At 37.8% G+C, this 18,922-nt stretch overlaps 1 protein-coding gene across 1 annotated transcript in view; it reads right to left on the reverse strand.

Moving 5' to 3' along the window:
• ABCA12 (ATP binding cassette subfamily A member 12) overlaps positions 1–18,648 on the reverse strand; it is a 175,683-nt gene extending 157,035 nt beyond the window's left edge. The window contains exons 1-2 of the mRNA XM_059703068.1: positions 18,064–18,648; positions 559–652 (exon numbers count right to left, since the gene is read on the reverse strand). Of these exons, the coding sequence (XP_059559051.1) occupies positions 559–652; positions 18,064–18,132 (163 nt within the window). The 5' untranslated portion in view covers positions 18,133–18,648. The remainder of the gene's footprint in view (positions 1–558; positions 653–18,063) is intronic.
• Positions 18,649–18,922: the final 274 nt, after the last annotated feature.

Below are 18,922 nucleotides of genomic sequence, written 5' to 3' on the forward strand. Positions count from 1 at the left end.
GACTTGTCTGAATTTTTTCTGCATTTTCATTCTGGGGCATTAAGCCCAATTTATCACTTGGCAATGACTAAATGTAACTAAAATAACACTAATTGGAAACCAACCCTCTCAAACTGTGTTGACACATTTGCACCATTCCAGTATCTGCCCTGAGGAGAGATAATAGATTTTTTGTGGAACTCTGGATTTCATTCCTTCAGTTGATCAAATACCAGTCTATATTTCTGCTACAGCACAAAAGTAAACAATGATCTAGCTGAGACTGCTGCTTGTTTGTGTTGTGCAGACCATGGTTAGATCTCTGAGATGAATAATGAATGAGTCCATATTTTACAGATAAAGCACAGCTTCTACATGCTTTGTATTTTTCTAAATAAATATCACAGGCCCATCTTTCTTACAAATTCAAAAATATGAAAAAAAATACTAAGTATTTATATAAATGCTTTCAAGAGGAAACACTATTTAAAAAAAACTAGAATGAAACACTAAAGTAGTATCAAAATATTTTTAACTACAATTCAAAAATTAGGGGGTGGGGGATTCTCATTTACTTACAAGTTTGTTTTGCTCTTGGAGGAAATTTGGTCCGGGTAATAGCCAAAATTATAAAAATAATGACTGGCCATAAAATCAAGACAAGTGTCCAAAGCTGCAAAATAATGATAAGAAAGAAATATTAATTATATTGCTGAATTGCTGAACCAAAAAACCTGACAAGAAATACATGATACTATAACATTCCAACACAAAACAAGTATTTGCCTGTAAATATTCTTAATAAAAAAGAAAAGAGTGATTTTTTTAAATGAAAGAGATCTATAAATGAACACAAGATTTTTTTTCCAGGCTTAAAACCTTAAAATGATCTTCTGAAGACCCCTTTCCAGTCACCTATCATGACTACCCCAAGAGTGATGATATTAAAATTCAAATCTGATCAGTAAGTTCTTTACTTAAAACCTGATGTTTTCCCAGTTGCTTGTTGTATAAGGCTCAGCATTCTAAACAGGGCATACGAAACCCAACACAATTGTAACGTAGACACCTCTTAGACCTCTTTTACCATTTCCAAAGTCAACATTTTATGCTCAGCCAACAAGATTAGTGGGTGACATTGAATAATGGCTCAATAGACATCATCGAACAAATAAATACATGAATAATTGTGTCAATGACTACCAGTAAATGAGTAAACAGGAACTTCAAATTTTATGCAACATCCCCCAGCATACCTCTATAAATAGCATTTTGTGTCTGCTTCTATCATAAAACCTAACATACTCTTACCATCAATATTTTTCTGCCTGACTCACAAAATAAGTTGGCATCTCTTTTATGGCAGGAACAGTGTCTTATAGATCCCTGAATTTTTACTGATACAAAATAAATACTGAAAAATGTATACTGATACTGCATGAAATTTCTATCAGAGAACTTCACTGTAACACACTTCAAGAGTGGCTTTCCTCCCCATGTATACATGATTTGTTGCATAAGACATCAACTGCTTAATATTTTACATACCTATAAAATTTTTCGAACATGTATTCACAAAAAACCATTAACTGTGGTATGCATACAGTTATAGCACACAAACCAAGCTGTACAAAACAAACCTTGCCTAGACTTAATAAAGTAAAACTTGGAACTCTGTTTCTGCCTGGTTATGCAATCAGACTTATTATCATTCCTCCCCCACTTTTCAGAGACAGCTTGCTTCTGCCAAATCTCAAGCTACTGCCTGGGGCTCTTTAATTCTCCAAAACAATCTAGACCCATTCAAGTATTGATCCTTAGGAAACTCCTGATCTCAATTTTCTCTGGATATCTCCATTGTGTGTCTAATAGCACTGCTCTCCTTGCTAGCAGGCCTGTCACCAGCTTCTTAGACTTTAGGTTTTAAAAAAAGAAGTTGCCCTGACCCGTTTGGCTCAGTGGATAGAGCGTCGGCCTGCAGACTCAAGGGTCCCAGGTTCGATTCTGGTCAAGGGCATGTACCTTGGCTGCGGGCACATACCCAGTAGGGAGTGTGCAGGAGGCAGCTGATAGATGTTTCTCTCTCATCGATGTTTCTAACTCTCTATCCCTCTCCCTCCTCTCTGTAAAAGAATCAATAAAATATATTTTTTAAAAAAAAGAAGTTGACTCCTGATGTAAGGAATCCTGAGGTGCTGGGTTTGGTCATAGCTGAAAAGCTCCCAGATTGACCAAACAGCCTAACCTATACAGTGCTTCTCAAGTACTAATGTACATTTCACATCAGTGCATACCACGTCACCTAGGATCATGTATGCAAGTAGAATGGGATTCAGTAGACCAGAGGTGGAGTCAGAAACCCTGCTTTTCTATTAAGCTCCAGATGGGTGCTGCTGGTGCTATGCCCAAGCACCACACTGGGAGTAGAGCAGTTCTAAATGTACGCCACCCACCTAACTGGCAGGATTGTTTATAAAGTCCGGGAATATTTTTTTGGGAAAACTCCCTTGAGAGCAATTAATGAATAGAATTCAGAGCATTCATAAACCTGGATAGGGAAAAAAAATCACATTTTTATTTTCTCCAGCTTGTGATTGAAATGAATGTGGAAAACAGTATGGAGTTTCCTCAAAAAATTAAAAATGGAACTCTTATTTGTTCATAGCAGCACAATTTACAATAGCTAAGATTTGGAAACAACCTAAGTGTTCATCAGCAGAACACTTAGCATTTCTATTGATGATGGATGTAGTCAATAAATCAAAGTGTGATTAGAAGTACCTGTGACTTGGTCACCAATAGAAACCAGGGATATTTTCAAAGAACATTAGTGTTGCTGTAGAGACCTCCAAGTGCTGTTTACAATTATTGTGAAATTAAAATTACAGTAGTTATAGGTTCATAATATTTATTTAGTTAGTTAATGCTATAATAAAGAAACACATTACCATATCCTAAATTTGCTTTTAAATACCTTAATAACGGAATCTTACCTAATAATAGACAAACATGTAAATTGACCATCCCTCCGCTATGCTCACCAGCCAATCAGGAGAGTATGCAAATTAACCCAACAAAGATGGTGGTTAGTTTGCATACATAGGCGCAAAGTGGTGGAGCAAAGACTGAAGGCTCCGTCTGGAGCCACGAAGACTGAAGGCTCTGGGCCAGAGCAGCGAAGACTGAAGGTCTGGGTCCTGGATGCCGGAGGAAAATTGGTACCGGCAGCCAGGGGAAGGGAAGGCCTATTGCATGAATCTCTTCGTGTAACAGGCCTCTAGTTTCAATATAATTTGTTTTATTTGTAATACTACTTATTTTATTGATTTAAAAACATTATTCTTAGAGGAGCCATACATTTCACCAGGCTGCCAAAGAGATCCATTGCATATTGGAGGTTAAGAAGCCTTGATCTCATCCAACTCCCTTTGTTCTTCTCTGGGATACAGAAGGTTAGCATAATAATCCAAAGTCACATACCCAGTTAGAAAGCAGAGCATGGAACAAGGATCTGAATATCAAAATACTTAGGCTAGGTCTTTTTTTAAATTACCATACTGCTCTGAGAAACAAGTAAGAAAGAATTACAGAAAGTGTATTGCAAAAATATAAGTGCTATAAAAAATATAAAATGTGCCCAGGCTGGCATGACTCTGTGGTTGAGCATTGACCTATGAACCAGGAGATCACTGTTTGATTCCCAGTCACAGCATGTGCCTGGATTTCAGGCTCAATCCCCAATGTGGGGAGTGTAGAAGGCAGTCATTCAATGATTCTCTCTCATCATTGATGTTTCCCTTTCTCTCCTTCTCCCTTCCTCTCTGAAATCAATAAAAATATATTTTAAATAAATAAATATATATATATATGATGTTATTCTAGCCTAGTGTGATATATTTGAAATTAAAGTCTATGTTTTAAGGATTCTAGATATGACACAAGATATCATCTTTATTCAGTATGACTCGTTTGAAATGCAGACTATAAAGAATTGAGGTTACAAAAATGTAATGTCTGTAGATTTATTGGTCTTATATTTGAAGCCATAGTTTGTTTTTAAAGGATTCATCCAAGTAGTTTTAATGCCCCATAGCTACTTTCAGGAGCATCTATTCATTTTTCTATAGTAACTACATGAGAATTCAGTGAGCAACTGAGATTAATTGTATCAACACAAATGTACATTCACATTTATATAAAAATATGTAGTGGGATATCTTTAAGTGGTCTTTTGATTTATCTAATTTGATGGAATTTTTTAAGTTTTATTTTTTTGTTTAAAGTATTACATATTGTAGTACATATGTCTCCTTTTTCCCTTATTTATCTCCCACCCCCGGCCAACCCCCGTCCCCTAGCACATTCCCTTACCCCCCTAGTGTCTGTGTCCATTGGTTAGGCTTATACACATGCATACAAGTCCTTTGGTTGATCTCTTACCCCTCCTCTCAACCCCTCCCCTGCCTTCCCACTGAAGCTTGACAGTCAGTTTGATGCTTCTTTGCCTCTGTATCTATTTTTGTTCATCAGTTTATAATGTTCATTATATTCTACAAATGAGTGAGATCATGTGATATTTATCTTTCTCTTACTGGGTTATTTTGCTTAGCATAATGCTCTCCAGTTCCATACATGCTGTTGTGAATGCTAAGAGTTCTTTCTTTTTTACAGCAGCATAGTATTCCATTGCTTAGATGTACCACAGCTTTTTAATCCACTCATCTGCTGATGAACACTTCGGATTTTTTCCAAATCTTAGCTATTGTAAATTGTGCTGCTATGAACAAATGGGAGTTCCATTTTTAATTTTTTGAGGAAACTCCATACTGTTTTCCACAGTGGCTGCACCAGTCTGCATTCCCACCAGCAGTACATGAAGGTTCTTTTTTCTCTACATCCTCACCAGCACTTGTCCTTTGTTGATTTGTTGATGATAGCGATTCTGACAGGTGTGAGACGGTACCTCATTGTTGTTTTGATTTGCATCTTTTGTATGATTAGCAACTTAGAGCATGTTTTCATGTCTCTCAGCCTCCTATATGTCAACTTTCCAAAATTTAAGTCCTTTGCCCATTTTTTATTGGATTGTTTATCTTCTTTTTCTTAAGATGTATGAGTTCCCTATAAATTTGGAGATTAGGCCCTAATTTTATGGCTTCATGAAGAGGTTTTGGTAAATTTTGAAGTTAATTTTCGACACGATTTAAGTTCAGCCCAAACTGTAATCTATATCAGTGTAGTTTAAGGCATTTTTGACTCTGTTACAGATAAAAACCACAGCTAGCCTATAAGCAATTTATTATCACAAGATTTCCCCTGGGATTGTAGGTCAGAAAGGTTTGAAGAACATTTCTGAATACTGCATTTTAGAAGGATAACAAATACAGAGCCATTCACACTGTGATCGCAGTAATGTTAAGGCTGACAAGTTAATCACAAAAGCCAGAAACAAACAAAATTTAAATTTTCATAGCAGCAGGACTGCTCCCAACACCATTCTAAATATTATCATAAATAACCTGGAAGAAAATGTGTGCCAAGGATCCAAAAGCTAAACTGATGAGTCATGGCTTTTCTTGCCGTTGGTTTAGAGAAAGGGCTAATATATTGATCTTAGTTACAGACTTGGGACTACTGGAAACTTTGGGAAAAGCAGTTTTTAACAGTTTCATATTTTTGCTGATATTTTAACTTACCTCACACTTGCCTCTATACCTCATTTGCCTTCCATCCCCTCTGCATTCTTTTTTTTAAAATTTTTTTTATTGATTTTAGAGAGGAAAGGAGAGGGAGAAAGCGATAGAAATATCAATGATGAGAGAGAATCATTGATTGTCTGCTTCCCATACACCCCACACTGGGGATCAAGCCCGCAACCTGGGCATGTAACCCAGACTGGGAACCAAAACACGACCTCCTGGTTCACAGGTCGACACTCACCCATTGAGCCACATCGATCAGGCCTCCCTGCATTACTGACAGTGAAGGGCACAGGCACACTGAGCAGTTGGATTCTTTCGTGGGCCATGGCATTTGTCTCTTTTTATTTCTCCAGGGAATCTTTCCTATTGAGAGGTCCCATTCTTTTTCTTTTTCTTTTTCTTCCCTTTCAGCTTCTGAAAATTTCAGTGTCTGAAAGTCCTCAGGTGGTGCCAGTAAGGTAAGTCCACGCTATGACTGGGTGCCCTACAGTGAGGGAGGTGGGTCCCTCGTAAGGTAAAGAGGACACCCGCAGTGCAGCAGCCAGACATGGGGTGTCCGTTGGGTAAGGAAGGTGTCTGTGCAGAGCGAAGAGCAGGCAATTGATTTCATAGAGGGAGGCTGACCAAAAAGTCAATATGCCCCTTTAGAGAAGCCAGGTTCCTCACTACCCATCAGGGGAATTATGATCATGGAAAGGGAGGAAACTAGAATGAACTCTTTAATATTGGGTTTGAGTTAAGGATATATGTGTGAACTCCTGGGTTTCAAAATGTATAAAGATACACAAACTACAGTGATAAATGTGTATATAACAATTATTTCCTTCTTTCTGGTTCCACAAGTTTTTCTGCCTCACTGTGTACTTTCTCTGTCCTAGTCTCGAAAATACCAATTTTCCAGGAAATGCTAGCTTATTTTAGCGCACAGATGAGAACTAAGTGTGCTGGTTGCTATTGGGATGTCACTGTTCCCAAGAGTAGACAGAACCACAGAATATATGTAGAATATATGTAGACACAGAGATGAATGATAGAAAGATAGATAGGTAGACAGATGATGATGATGATAGTTAGATAGATAGATAGATAGATAGATCCCATTAAAATTGAGTGGTCTGAAGTTGGTTGTGTCCAAAATGAATGACAGTGGTTATCATTACAATTTTCAAATTGCAATGGGGATTTCTTTTCTAACTCTGAAAATAAATAAAAGTAAAACGTTTAATATGAAGATTCTTCTTTCCCTTCAGGGAATCATAGTCTTGGAGAGTTCTTAAGAAAACTTAGGGTTTAACATATACTACAGTAATCATTTATTATTATTATTATTATTATTATTATTATTATATAAAATTATTGAGCCTACTGTATACTGTATACTAGGCACAGAGAATAGAGCAATTAAAAGTTTCAGTCTTTTGAGGAAAGGAAATATTAAAAATAATTTTAACCAAGTGCAGTAGATAACAGGGATAAGACATAGGAAGTAGAGAGTGTGGAAGGAAAATAAAACAAGAGGAGCTGATTAAAAACTAAAAGATGGAAAAGGTCAGGAAGAAGAAAAGATAGGTATGTTGGATGTAGTGTGAAAAGAAGTAGGAGTCTTTTCAGCATAGAAAACATATGGGTGAAGACCCACAGATGGAAAAGAGGGTGAAATGTTCCAGGAAGAGAAATAAGTCCAGAATGACTAGTGTATTAAGAGTCAGGGAAAACATCTCTGCCATATGGTTATCCAACCTCTACCTGAATGCTTCTAGTGACTAAAAGTTAACTATTTCACAAGACTTCTGTATTATTGGACAATTCATACTGTCTGATTTTTTTTTTTTTTGCTTATATCAAGGGGATATCTTCCTGTTTTGACTAACACTTGTTTGTCTTAGTTTGGCCTCCTCTTTCACATGAGAATTCAACAAGTATTTGAAGAGAAATGAAGTCCCCTCTCCTCTCAGGTACCAGTGCCAGTTCCTTCAGCAATTCCCTGTTAAATATGATTTTGAAATATCTTTCCCACTATAAATTCTTGTTGTCAAGTGTTCTCCTTACAATTATATCAAAATTCAATATAATACCCCAAGTGATAACAGCTAATAGTTATTGATTGCTTAGAAAGTACAAGATGCTATGTAAAACACTTAACATGCATTATCTTATTTAATATAATCGTCTCATTTCCTCTTGCAGATGGGAAAATTGGAATCTTAAAGACACTAAATAAGCCTTCATTCCTTAAGCCATAAATCATAGAGATGATCTTTGAACCCAGGCAGCCTGGCTTCAGCACCTGTACCATAAAGCTATATCCAAACCCCTACAAAACAGATTACTAGCTCTCTTTGACCTTAATACTATCCTTTTATTAGTTCAGCCTATATGAGCATTAAAAGTCATTTGAAAGTCATCCTGTAACCTCAAATCATAACTTTTTATTACAAACTGGAAAATAACACTTGCCTAACCTCCCATAAGTAAAGTACACTGCCTCTTCCTTCCTCTTCTATTCCTTCCTTTATGGATTGTCCCATAAGTCAAGGATGACTGTTACTTGATGGTAGCAAGAGGATTCCCAAGTTCACATTCTGAAGTAAGAGCCTGGTACTTTAGATCTGGAATAAACTTTAATTCAACCCCCAAAACAAGAAACTAAAGTGGCAAGAGTTCTGTTAATTGGGCTTTCTGCCTATTAACACTGTCATCCATATAAAAGATCCATGTGGAAACTGAGGTCAAAGACTTTTTCTGAAACCTGTGCTTATAGGTTATAATACATTTTGGAGTTTGGTAAACTTTCTATGATGTACATAAAAACAACACATTTTTATTGGACTTTAAGCTTATTTACTTATCTATTTCTAAAACATTTTCATCTCTCCCAGATGGCATGGCCCAGTGGTTGAGCGTTGACCTATGAATCAGGAGGTCACGTTCGATTCCCAATCAGGGCACATGCCCAGGTTGCGGGCTCAATCCCCAGTGTAGGGTGTGCAGGAGGCAGACGATCAATGATTCTCTCTCTCATCATTGATGTTTCTATCTCTTCTTCTCCTCTCTGAAATCAGTAGAAATATATTTTTAAAAATAAATAAAATAGCACTAGCCAGTTTGGTTCAGTGGATAGAGCCTCAGCCTAAGGACTGAAGGGTCCTGGGTTCAATTCCGGTCAAGGGCACATGCCTGGGTTTCAGGAGCAGCCAATCAATGATTCTCTCTCATCATTGATGTTTCTATCTCTCTCACCCTCTCCCTTCCTCTCTGAATGCAATAAAAACATATTTTTAAAAAGTAAAAATAAATAAATAAAACATTTTCATTTCATTTACTTTTTATTGATTGACTAAACTAATAAAATGTTCATGCTTGCTATGTGACAAGCACCATAATCAACAGGTAGATCTAATTTCTTTTAACAATTAAATGGTATTAAGGGAGTAAGTGGTATCGACCCAGAGGAGATGAAAAGGCCTGGAACATTTGAAGACATAGTTGACTGAATTGTATAAGGTCTAGTTCATTTTAACATGATTTAGAATTTTAAATTTGGAGATTAGAGTTTAATTATAAATTTTTTTATTCTAAAAAGTTATTTTTTTAAATATATTTCTATTGATTTTTTTACAGAGAGGAAGGGAGAGGGATAGAGAGTTAGAAACATCGATGAGAGAGAAACATCGATCAGCTGCCTCCTGCACATCTCCTACTGGGGATGTGTCCGCAACCCAGGTACATGCCCTTGACCGGAATCGAACCTGGGACCCTTCAGTCCGCAGGCCGACGCTCTATCCACTGAGCCAAACCGGTTTCGGCTCTAAAAAGTTATTTTAATAAATAGAGTGTACTGCTCCAAAATTTTGAAGCTAAGTCTTCCTCTTTATCTAGTCACTCTGAGGGGAAGTTACATGGGTAATATGGGGGTTGGGGAGGAAGTGTAAAACTTGATCCAAAGTGTTAGAAAAGTATTAAGTTGTAGGAATGTCTGTGATAGAAAAAAAACAGTTCTATCATCACCTGAGCTAAAGTGCAATCCACTAGATAAAATTACAACAGAAAATACTGTAAACAGCTGAAGTTAATTTTCTTTCTTCAGGTCATAAGTCTGGAATTAGATTTCACTTCAATAGACATCAGGAATCATTCTTTGATATGCTCCTCAGAACCCATCTTCCTCATGAAAGATAAACTCTTTTCTTAACTATCCAGTCTTTCTGTCTCTTTGCTGCACCAGGACTCTTTCCTGTCATTAACTAGCATCCCTGTTGCTAACCATTTCCAGTGGAATGTATCTTCATTTTCCCATTATTTTAAGAGTTACATTACAAACCCAGCGGGGTAGCAACTGCATTTAATTGATTTTCTCTATTACCTAACATTTCTGTTCGTGATTAATGTGATTTTTTCACACTTTTTTTAGTATTCGTTTTTTGCAATTGAGAAAAATGACACAAATGGAGCCATTTCAAAATGGAGTTGGAACCACCAGACCAGAGAAATGGCCTTGTACATCTTGCTCTTTGAACCCTTGAAATGTTTGCCTTTGGCAGGATAACTTTTGGTGGGGCCAAAGCAGCATTGTCTTCCATACAGCTGTGCATACAGCTAACAGGAAATTGAACAACCTGACTACGAGGACTAAAAATTACAGACAGTTTTTGGAATCACTAAATAGCCATGTAGAGTTAAAGAAGAACTTAGCCTATTAGCACCAATAGAAGTTCCTTCCTTCTATTCGTGTAATTGTTTCCCCTCCCTTTCTCATAAAAACCCATTACCTACCCCCCATAATCAGAACAAAATTTGGGTTTCTGCCTAAATCAGTGCTTGATGAACTATTCTTTGATCTTAAATAAATGCTTATTGCTGCTCACAGGAGGCTTTTGATTTTTTGGTTAACAAATATGGGGACCTGAAGTAACCTTATCTTCATGGACCAGAGTCCCCTGAAACCTGATAAGATCCCCCACATGAGCCTCTTTTGTGTTCACTGTTCCCATGGACCACCCAGCAGTAAATTCTACCAGGCTCCTGACTTCCCTCCTTATTGGTTGAGGTCAGTGACTTTCTTTGAGATCAGGAGGGGAATTCCCTCAGGGAGGCACTGCCCTGGGGTGCCCATGTGGCTGCTGCCACAGGAACTCGCTACCACATGAGAAATATTCCTCAGGAAGGGCTTCTTTCATGCTTGTCAGAAGTTCCCTGGGTGTTGAGTAGCTTAGAGCTACTGGTAGGTGAGTACAAATTTTTGTTGTGCATTCTTAAACGTTTCTTTTCTTTATCTCTGTCTATTGTGTTGTTTGTCATAAGAAAGAGATTCAAAAGGGACCAACACAGGCATAAATTCTATAAACCTGTTGTCTGGGCTGGCCCCTGTAAACTGACAATTTCTGCAGATCTCGCCAGATGAGCATCTATTTAAATAAACTTTATTGTGGGTTAAGTGTACATGAGGTAAAAGTGCTGCTAAGGGAGCCTTGGAAGACAAAGCTACAAAATTAGTGAACACGGGTAGAGCATTTAAGAGCCAGAAGGGCACTGGACACCTCAGATGAGTTGGTCATGAAACGGGTTAGAAGCCAATAAGACCTCCTTGGAAAAATTGGTGTAGTACCTTGCTTATAGGGTTCTCAGCTTAACCAAGTGAGTAAGGAAGGTCACTTCCTGGCAGGCACAAGAACCTCAGGATATTTTGGGGACCTCAAGACAAGAGGAATTAACCCAAATCTAAAAGTACTACAGGTGAAGTCTGATGGCAAGTATTTGGCTTGGCCTCTTAGCCCCAAGAGGCTGTTAAAAGTTTAATCTGAAGATTTCTTATTGAAAGTTCAAGCAAAGCAGATTTAAAAGAGTCTATATAATCAATTGTCATATTTGATGCATTTATATAGATAATCAGGCCAAGTTTATCAAAACTAGACTTAATTATAGTAAAACCAATTTGCTTGCAAAATATCTTTGATAAAAATATAGATAATTGTAGAGAGAAAAAAATTATATTTCAATAGAAGCTATAATACACACGTATGGATACTAATTCTGTTCATTGCCTTTGAGGTTTTATTTTCCACCTGTAAGCTGGATTGAATGCTAAATTTTTTTAGTTTGCTCAAATACTTGGCTACAACTCTTCGAACCAATGTTTCCAATTTCTCTCCCACTTTTGACTTGAAATCATTTCGAACTAAAGCTGCCATTTTCTGGAAGCCCTGCAAATGGTCTGTAAACAATTTGATATAAACTTCATATAAGTCACTACAAATGCTCATGCTTAAACAATCTTCATGCCTGATGCTCTGTAAGCCACTTGGAAAGTCTATGCGAACAATGGATGGCATCATCAGAGACATTTCAAATGGCAAAAGATGCTTCAACACTGATATCTAAAATTGTTCTTGACTGACTGCCCCCTCGGCTCAGAAACTGGTTACTTACCATTAACCTTTGTTTTTCATTTGTTCCCATAGAAATGTCTCTTATTGCTGACACTCCATGGTCCTTGACCTTTTCATCTGGCGATGCTCAGACATTGCCCCTACTCAGGTCTAACCTCCAAATTCAAGTTAGCATTTTATTTGTCATTCTAGAAATTCTTGTTATAAAATTTTGTCTGCTTTACGTAGCTCAATGTTGTAAAGACACCACTTGGATAATGATTGCTCAGAGATTTGAGATAATCACTAAGTCCTATGAGAGTTGATGTGAAAAATCTCAAGGAATTAACTGCAGTTGTTTGCCCTTAAAGAAACATGACCGTAAGACCTTCCTCTGCTCTAGTGCTCTTGTTGCTTAAATGTGTCCTAAGATTCCTACAAAAACCACTTTCCCTCCTACATGGGACATGATATACTGGAAATGAGCCTTCCCAGTGACAGATAAATGAAGCTTTCAACAACTGATCAGTGTTGCTTGCCAATGGTTAATCAGAGATGCTTTCAAGGAAAGATCTCAATCAAAAGGGAGAAATATGAAAAAATGAAACAAATGGAGCCATTTCAAAATGAAACCAGAGCCACCTCCCCAGGGAAAAGGTTCTGCACACCTTGCTCCTTGAACCTTTGGACTGTTTGACTTGGGCAAAATAACCTTTGGACAGGGCCAGACCAGCCTTGTCTTCTAAACAACTGTTTGTGGAGCTAACAGGAAAGCAAACATCCTGATTACAGAGATTGAAGATTACAGGCCTTTTTTAGAATCAGTAAACATCCATGTAGAGTTCTGGGTGCCTATAAGCACCAATAGAAATTCATTCCTTCTTTATGTAATTATTTCCCTTCCCTTTCTCATACAACCCTTTGCCTTCATCCCATAATCAGAACACAATTTGGATTTCTGCCTAATTTAGTGCATCTTGAATACCTAGCTATTCTTTGAACTCAAAAAAATGCTGTTGCCTCTCAATTTGGCTTTTTATTTTTAGGTTAACAATGGAATTGAGAATTGATGTTGCCATTAATATTTTTAAAAAACAGCACTATCTTAAGGCCTCCTTAACACATATGATGTCTTCGTTGGTGACCTGAACTCTGAGCAGAAATCAGAGAATGTTGGGAAAGGAAACTCAACTCAGGGGCAACAGAGAAGCAATAGGAGGTAATAGAAAGAATAGATCTATTTGGGGGGAAATCTGACTTTGAGACTTTAAATTCACTATGTGGACCATGGAAAAATCTATTGAATACTCCGAAACCCTATAAAATAAAAGCATTTAGATAATCCCAAATATTCCAAAATCCTGGTATTTGTTTTATAAAGAGAGAGAGAGAGAGAGAGAGAGAGAGAGAGAGAGAGAGAGAGAGAAACATTTACTCTAAGAACAATTTTGAGGATGATCACCTCAAAAATTAAAGATCCAATCTTCCCTCTTTTGCAGCCAAACTCAACATTTAACTTATCCCATTGTCATTCTATTTATTTTTAATTGAATTTTTGGGTGACATTGGTTAATAAAATTATACAGATTTCAGGTGTCCAATTCTACAATACATCATCTGTATATTGTATTGTGTGTTTACCACTCCAAGTCAAGTCTCCTTCCATCACCACTTATCCTTCCTTTACTTTCTTCTACCTCTCCCCTTTCCCTCTGACAATCACCATACTGTTGTCTGTGTCCATGAGTCTTTCTATTATTTATTCTTTGCTTAATCCCTTTACCAATCTCATTCAGCCCCCAACCCCTACCCCTCTGACAACTGTCCATTTTCTGTACCTATGAGTCTGTTTCTGTTTTGTTAGTTTATTTTGTTCATTAGATTCCACATTCTATTTTTTAAGACTACATACCTGTTTGAAATTCTTGTCTCATTTTCTATTGTAGTGTATAATTTATACTATGTTTCCTCAGTAATCCCCACTCTACTTTAATATTTTTACTATATCTTTATTTGTTTTTCTTTTTATTCTTTCTCATATATCATTTATTTCTCCATTAATAGGTTTCTAGCTTTTTAGTTTATAGACTATCTTTCCCACTACCTTGCTTTGTGATAGAATCACATATTTGGGTCAATTACAAAGATTGAAATTAAAACGTTTGCATTTAAAATAATTGTTTGATGGATGACAAAGGTCAGTTCCTACCAGAAGACTATGTCCTCTCCTTGAATGTAATACACCTGCTTTTCATGCGCTCTGTCTTCTAATTTGTCTGTATTTCTTATTTTCACAATGTTCTTTCATTTCATCTTCTTTTAAATCTTTGATCCTAATTTTCTAGCCCCTTAATTTTCTTATTCTTCCCTCTTAAATAACAGTGGCACACATATGCCCTTTCCACCAGTGTCCTCAAATCTTCTTTCCAATACCAAGACTTAGGACTAGTCTTGACAAAAGTATGAAGAAAGAAAAACACCTTTCTTTGCCCTTTCACCCTCCACTTAGGATTGTCTTTCCTTCTCCTTTTGGCACCACTATTTTCTAAAGGTCTCTTGTGTACCTCTAGTTCCAGGGGTCCTCAAACTTTTTAAACAGGGGGCCAGTTCACTGTCCCTCAGACCGTTGGAGGGCCCGACTATAGTTTTAAAAAAACTATGAACAAATTCCTATGCACACAGCAGCGGCAAAAACACCCAGCGGGCCGGATAAATGTTTTCGGTGGGCTGCATGTGGCCTGTGGGCCGTAGTTTGAGGACCCCTGCGTCTAGTTCAGTGGTTCTCACACTTCTGGCCCTTTAAATACAGTTCCTCATGTTGTGACCCAACCATAAAATTATTTTCGTTGCTACTTCATAACTGTAATGTTGCTACTGTTATGAATCATAATGTAAATATCTGATATGCAGGATGGTCTTAGGCGACTCCTGTGAAAGGGTTGTTCGACTGCCAAAGGGGTTGCGACCCACAGGTTGAGAACTGCTGCGCTAGTTGGTCATAATGGGTTCAAGTGACCCCTCTATGTTACCCCAAATTCGGGACTTTTTCTAATCTTTCTTCCTGCAACAAAGACTTTTCTGCCCTGGGTGCCGGGAGCCGGTCCATCCTTGCTGTTTCAAAGGACCTGGCATATATGGCATACTGTTCTCAAAATGTTTGCTCACCTTCTTGGCACTATGTGTTTTAACCAAGGTCTCCTCTCTGAGAAAGGTTGTTTCCCCAGGTAGGGATTTTCCCCTGAAGTTAGGGAGGGAATAAAACACCTCAACTAAGTGCCAGGCGGGTAATTAATCACTTTAACTACGAACAATCATGCTTAAGCTACATAATCTTTACTCCCTGGAATGGAGATAAGAAACGCCCTAACCTTTGGAATAGAGATTGATAGGATTGGAATCAACTGGTATAAATACAGATGTAAGAAGACAGAATCAAAGGAGACAGAACCTACACAAAAACTAGAGACAGAATAACTTCACTGGAGAGAACATGGCAAAAGATCCTGGACAGAAACTGGCCACAGAACCTAGAGACAGAACCTAGCGATAGAACATGGCAAAAGATCCTGGACTGAACCTGACTACAGAAATTGGCAAGAGAACTTGACCAGGACCTGGCTACAGAACCTGGCTGGAGAACCTGGAGAACCTAGCAAGAGAACATGGACACAGAACCTGGCTGGAGATCCTAACCAGAACTTCGCTGGAGATCCTAACCAGAACTTCGCTGTTGATCCAGACCAGAACTTCACTGGAGATCCTGGCTAGAGATCCTGGCTAGGCTGCTGATCAACTGAACGCTGTCTCCATGTCATTCCTTCTTCGCCGACTCCGTCTACGCCTTTGGGACCCCCTGGACCTGCTGGGGTTGGACCCCGGCACCTGGGTCCCATTCTCTTAGGGTGCACCTAACTTCCGTATCACCTGATGTCCCAAAATGAACTAATAGCTTATGTACTCTCTTTCCCTAGGCAAAAGTATAATTAACAGGGTCTTTTTAGGGATTTTGGCTAAAGAGGAATAATATAAGGCATTATACTGAAAATATTTTAGAACTCCTAACTTCTATCCCCTCTAAATATACCATGTCCAGCAGAAATTGACTAAAATAGAAAAAAACTCCAAAGTGGAAAATTGATATACCAGCTATGTTATAGATGAGGGAGAAACTTATTAAAGTTTCTAAGGATAAAATTTCTCAATGATATATTTATTCACCTGAGGGTTTTGTGGGTTTCTTTTAGTCCTCACTTGAGGATATTTTTTCTAGATTCCTTTTTTAGAGAGAGGAAGGGGGGGGGGAGAGAGAGAGAGAGAGAGAGAGAGAGAGAGAGATTGACTGCCTCCAGTATGCGCCCAACAGGGAATCAAACCCACAACCTTTTGGTATATGGGATGATGCGCCAAACAACTGAGCCATGTGACCAGGTCCTCAGGCCTTTTAAAAATTTTTAGATAAAATGGAGTTGTAAGGAAAATATATAACTTCAGCATTTTGTTTATCAGCAATAATTGGTATTTCTCTTCCTCTATGCTTTTATTTTTAACTATTGAGATTTCATCACTTAAGAACTTTACTGTATATAAATTTCTTTTTTTCTCTCATAATCCCTTCTCCTGGATTTCGTTTCATCATTATGTCAAAAAAAATATATTTGTCCCAATTGCCCCAATTTTTCTATAACCTATTTGCCAAGTGTTTGCCACCATTTATAAAGCAATTTGAAATACATTAGTACATTTGGTTCTCACCCTATGAGATAGATACGGTAGATCTCATGCCCATTTGGGGAAATGGGAAAGCCAGTGCTCAAATTGTGATATTCTACTCAAGTCCTGTAGCTGGTAAGGAGCAAAACCAAGAACCCAACTCTTGTCTTTTGACCATATTCACCTACCCAGACTCCACCCTGCTGAATTCCACACAGAACCTACCATGGGGTATTATGGGAAATTTTACTTTGTATTTTCTTTTTTTTCAGTAAAAATAAAAATGAAATAAAAATAGTAATGATTTAAAATTTATGTCCAAACCCACACCCATGCAATCACATAATGCCTTAGGATTTAAAATCCCACCCACCAAATTCACAAAGGTGAGAGAACATTTACTTCTCCCTCTTAATCTACACATCAGAACACTTAAGTAAGGGGTCAGGCACTATAAGCAAACCTAGAATGAGATAAGTTGCATAGATAAAATGTTGGTTTCTGTGACGCATACAATTTGCATAATATTTATATTATTCATTTAAGGCTGGGAATAGCCACTCTAAAATGAAGTATATATAGTGCCTTGCTGAATTTCTCTGGTTTTCAAACATCCTTCTAAATACATGGTAACTCATAGAAGCCAATTCCTTTTTCAATCTACCAAGACCCTATCTGGTGAGGATCTAATAGCTGGCTTTGTAATTTGAAAAGCAAACATGAATATAAGAGCACAAAAAAAGATGTTGCAATGAGCAACATAATACTCTGGAAAGATGGCACATACATTGGATCTTGGTTAGCATTTCTAGTAAATAATTTTTAGATTACTAAAATATCTTGGAAGTTTTTCTATACCAACAGCCTTCAAACTATTTCCTTTTTATATCTTACTTTTCAACCAAGATTTCTATGCTTTTGGTTTTCAAATACATTTCTCTCCCATTTATTGTACCTCTCATCTCATACATTTCACCATCTCATTTATAACTAAATTTATTTTTAAAAATTTTAAAGCATCTTGGCCAGAAACTTAAAATTCAACACTAGTTCCAATCCAGCCAGTTACAAGCCGCATCCTTTTCTTTGCCCAAGGCATATCGTGGTTTACTCTTTTAATTTACTGAAAGGCAAGTTTAGACTCATGCCTTTAGCAAGAAGACAGATGCAGGAATGATTTCTAAATATCTTATTTCCTGCTTTAAAAATTAAATTAAAACTCTTTTCTTTTTCCTTCATTAGCATCATCACATTTCAGGATTGCCTGCAGCGGCACCCCAGAACTCCCCTGCCTTATTTGTACTTACCGGCTGCCTTTTGACACCTAGCCAGTTCTTCCAGACCAGGATCCGAAGCTGGTGAAACTGGGAGGCCATCCTTCAAACACACCAAACAATATTTTTTTTCTTTTTTTCCTCCACCCCTCAAAAAAAAAAAAAAAAAAAGAATTGGTCCAACTTGTGTGTCAATGGGCCAGAAGTCTTTTCACGGCATAGCTTCCGTGTCGACTGGGGTAAGAAACCCACAGATGTTCTCTGCCACGGATGTTATTTTCCTGTGCAACGATTGGCTTAATTCTTGACCCAGGAGCACTTCTCAACCAACTCTTCCTCTCAAATAAGGACCCAGACCAGTATCTTTCAGTGGTTTCTGCTTATATTAAAATAACCTCCAGTTGCTGCTTGTTGTTTGAAGTCCAGACTCAAGAGAGAGAATGAATACCATTCAGATAATGCCCCACTGTGAAGAAGAAGAAAAAAAATGAGCTGAACCTCCTACTCTCCATGAAATTAGCTGCCTATCCACACCTTCCAGGAGGTGTCACCTGCACTGAACACGTCATGAGGAATTAGGTGGGACCCTTGCCAGGCCAGTAAGACTTGTCCTACATTCTCTCGCCTTCTTTACTACATAGTGCCTACTCCAGCAGAGCCAGGCAGGGCGTGAGGAGCATTTTACAGACTCTAGTCCAGTGACTCTTATACTAGTAATATTTACAGTGTCGTTAAGCTGTTTTAAGTCAGTAAGACCAGAGATCAGCTAAAAAGCTCTGAACCTTAGCTCATCACTAGATATATAGAGAAAGTTTTATGTTCATTCTAAACTTGAGTTGAATGTTTTGATTTGAGGGGAAGTGACTATGTTGGCTAGGTCCTACCTTCCATC

This window comes from Myotis daubentonii, chromosome 7 (assembly GCF_963259705.1).
Source record: "Myotis daubentonii chromosome 7, mMyoDau2.1, whole genome shotgun sequence".
Classification (NCBI taxonomy): domain Eukaryota; kingdom Metazoa; phylum Chordata; class Mammalia; order Chiroptera; family Vespertilionidae; genus Myotis; species Myotis daubentonii.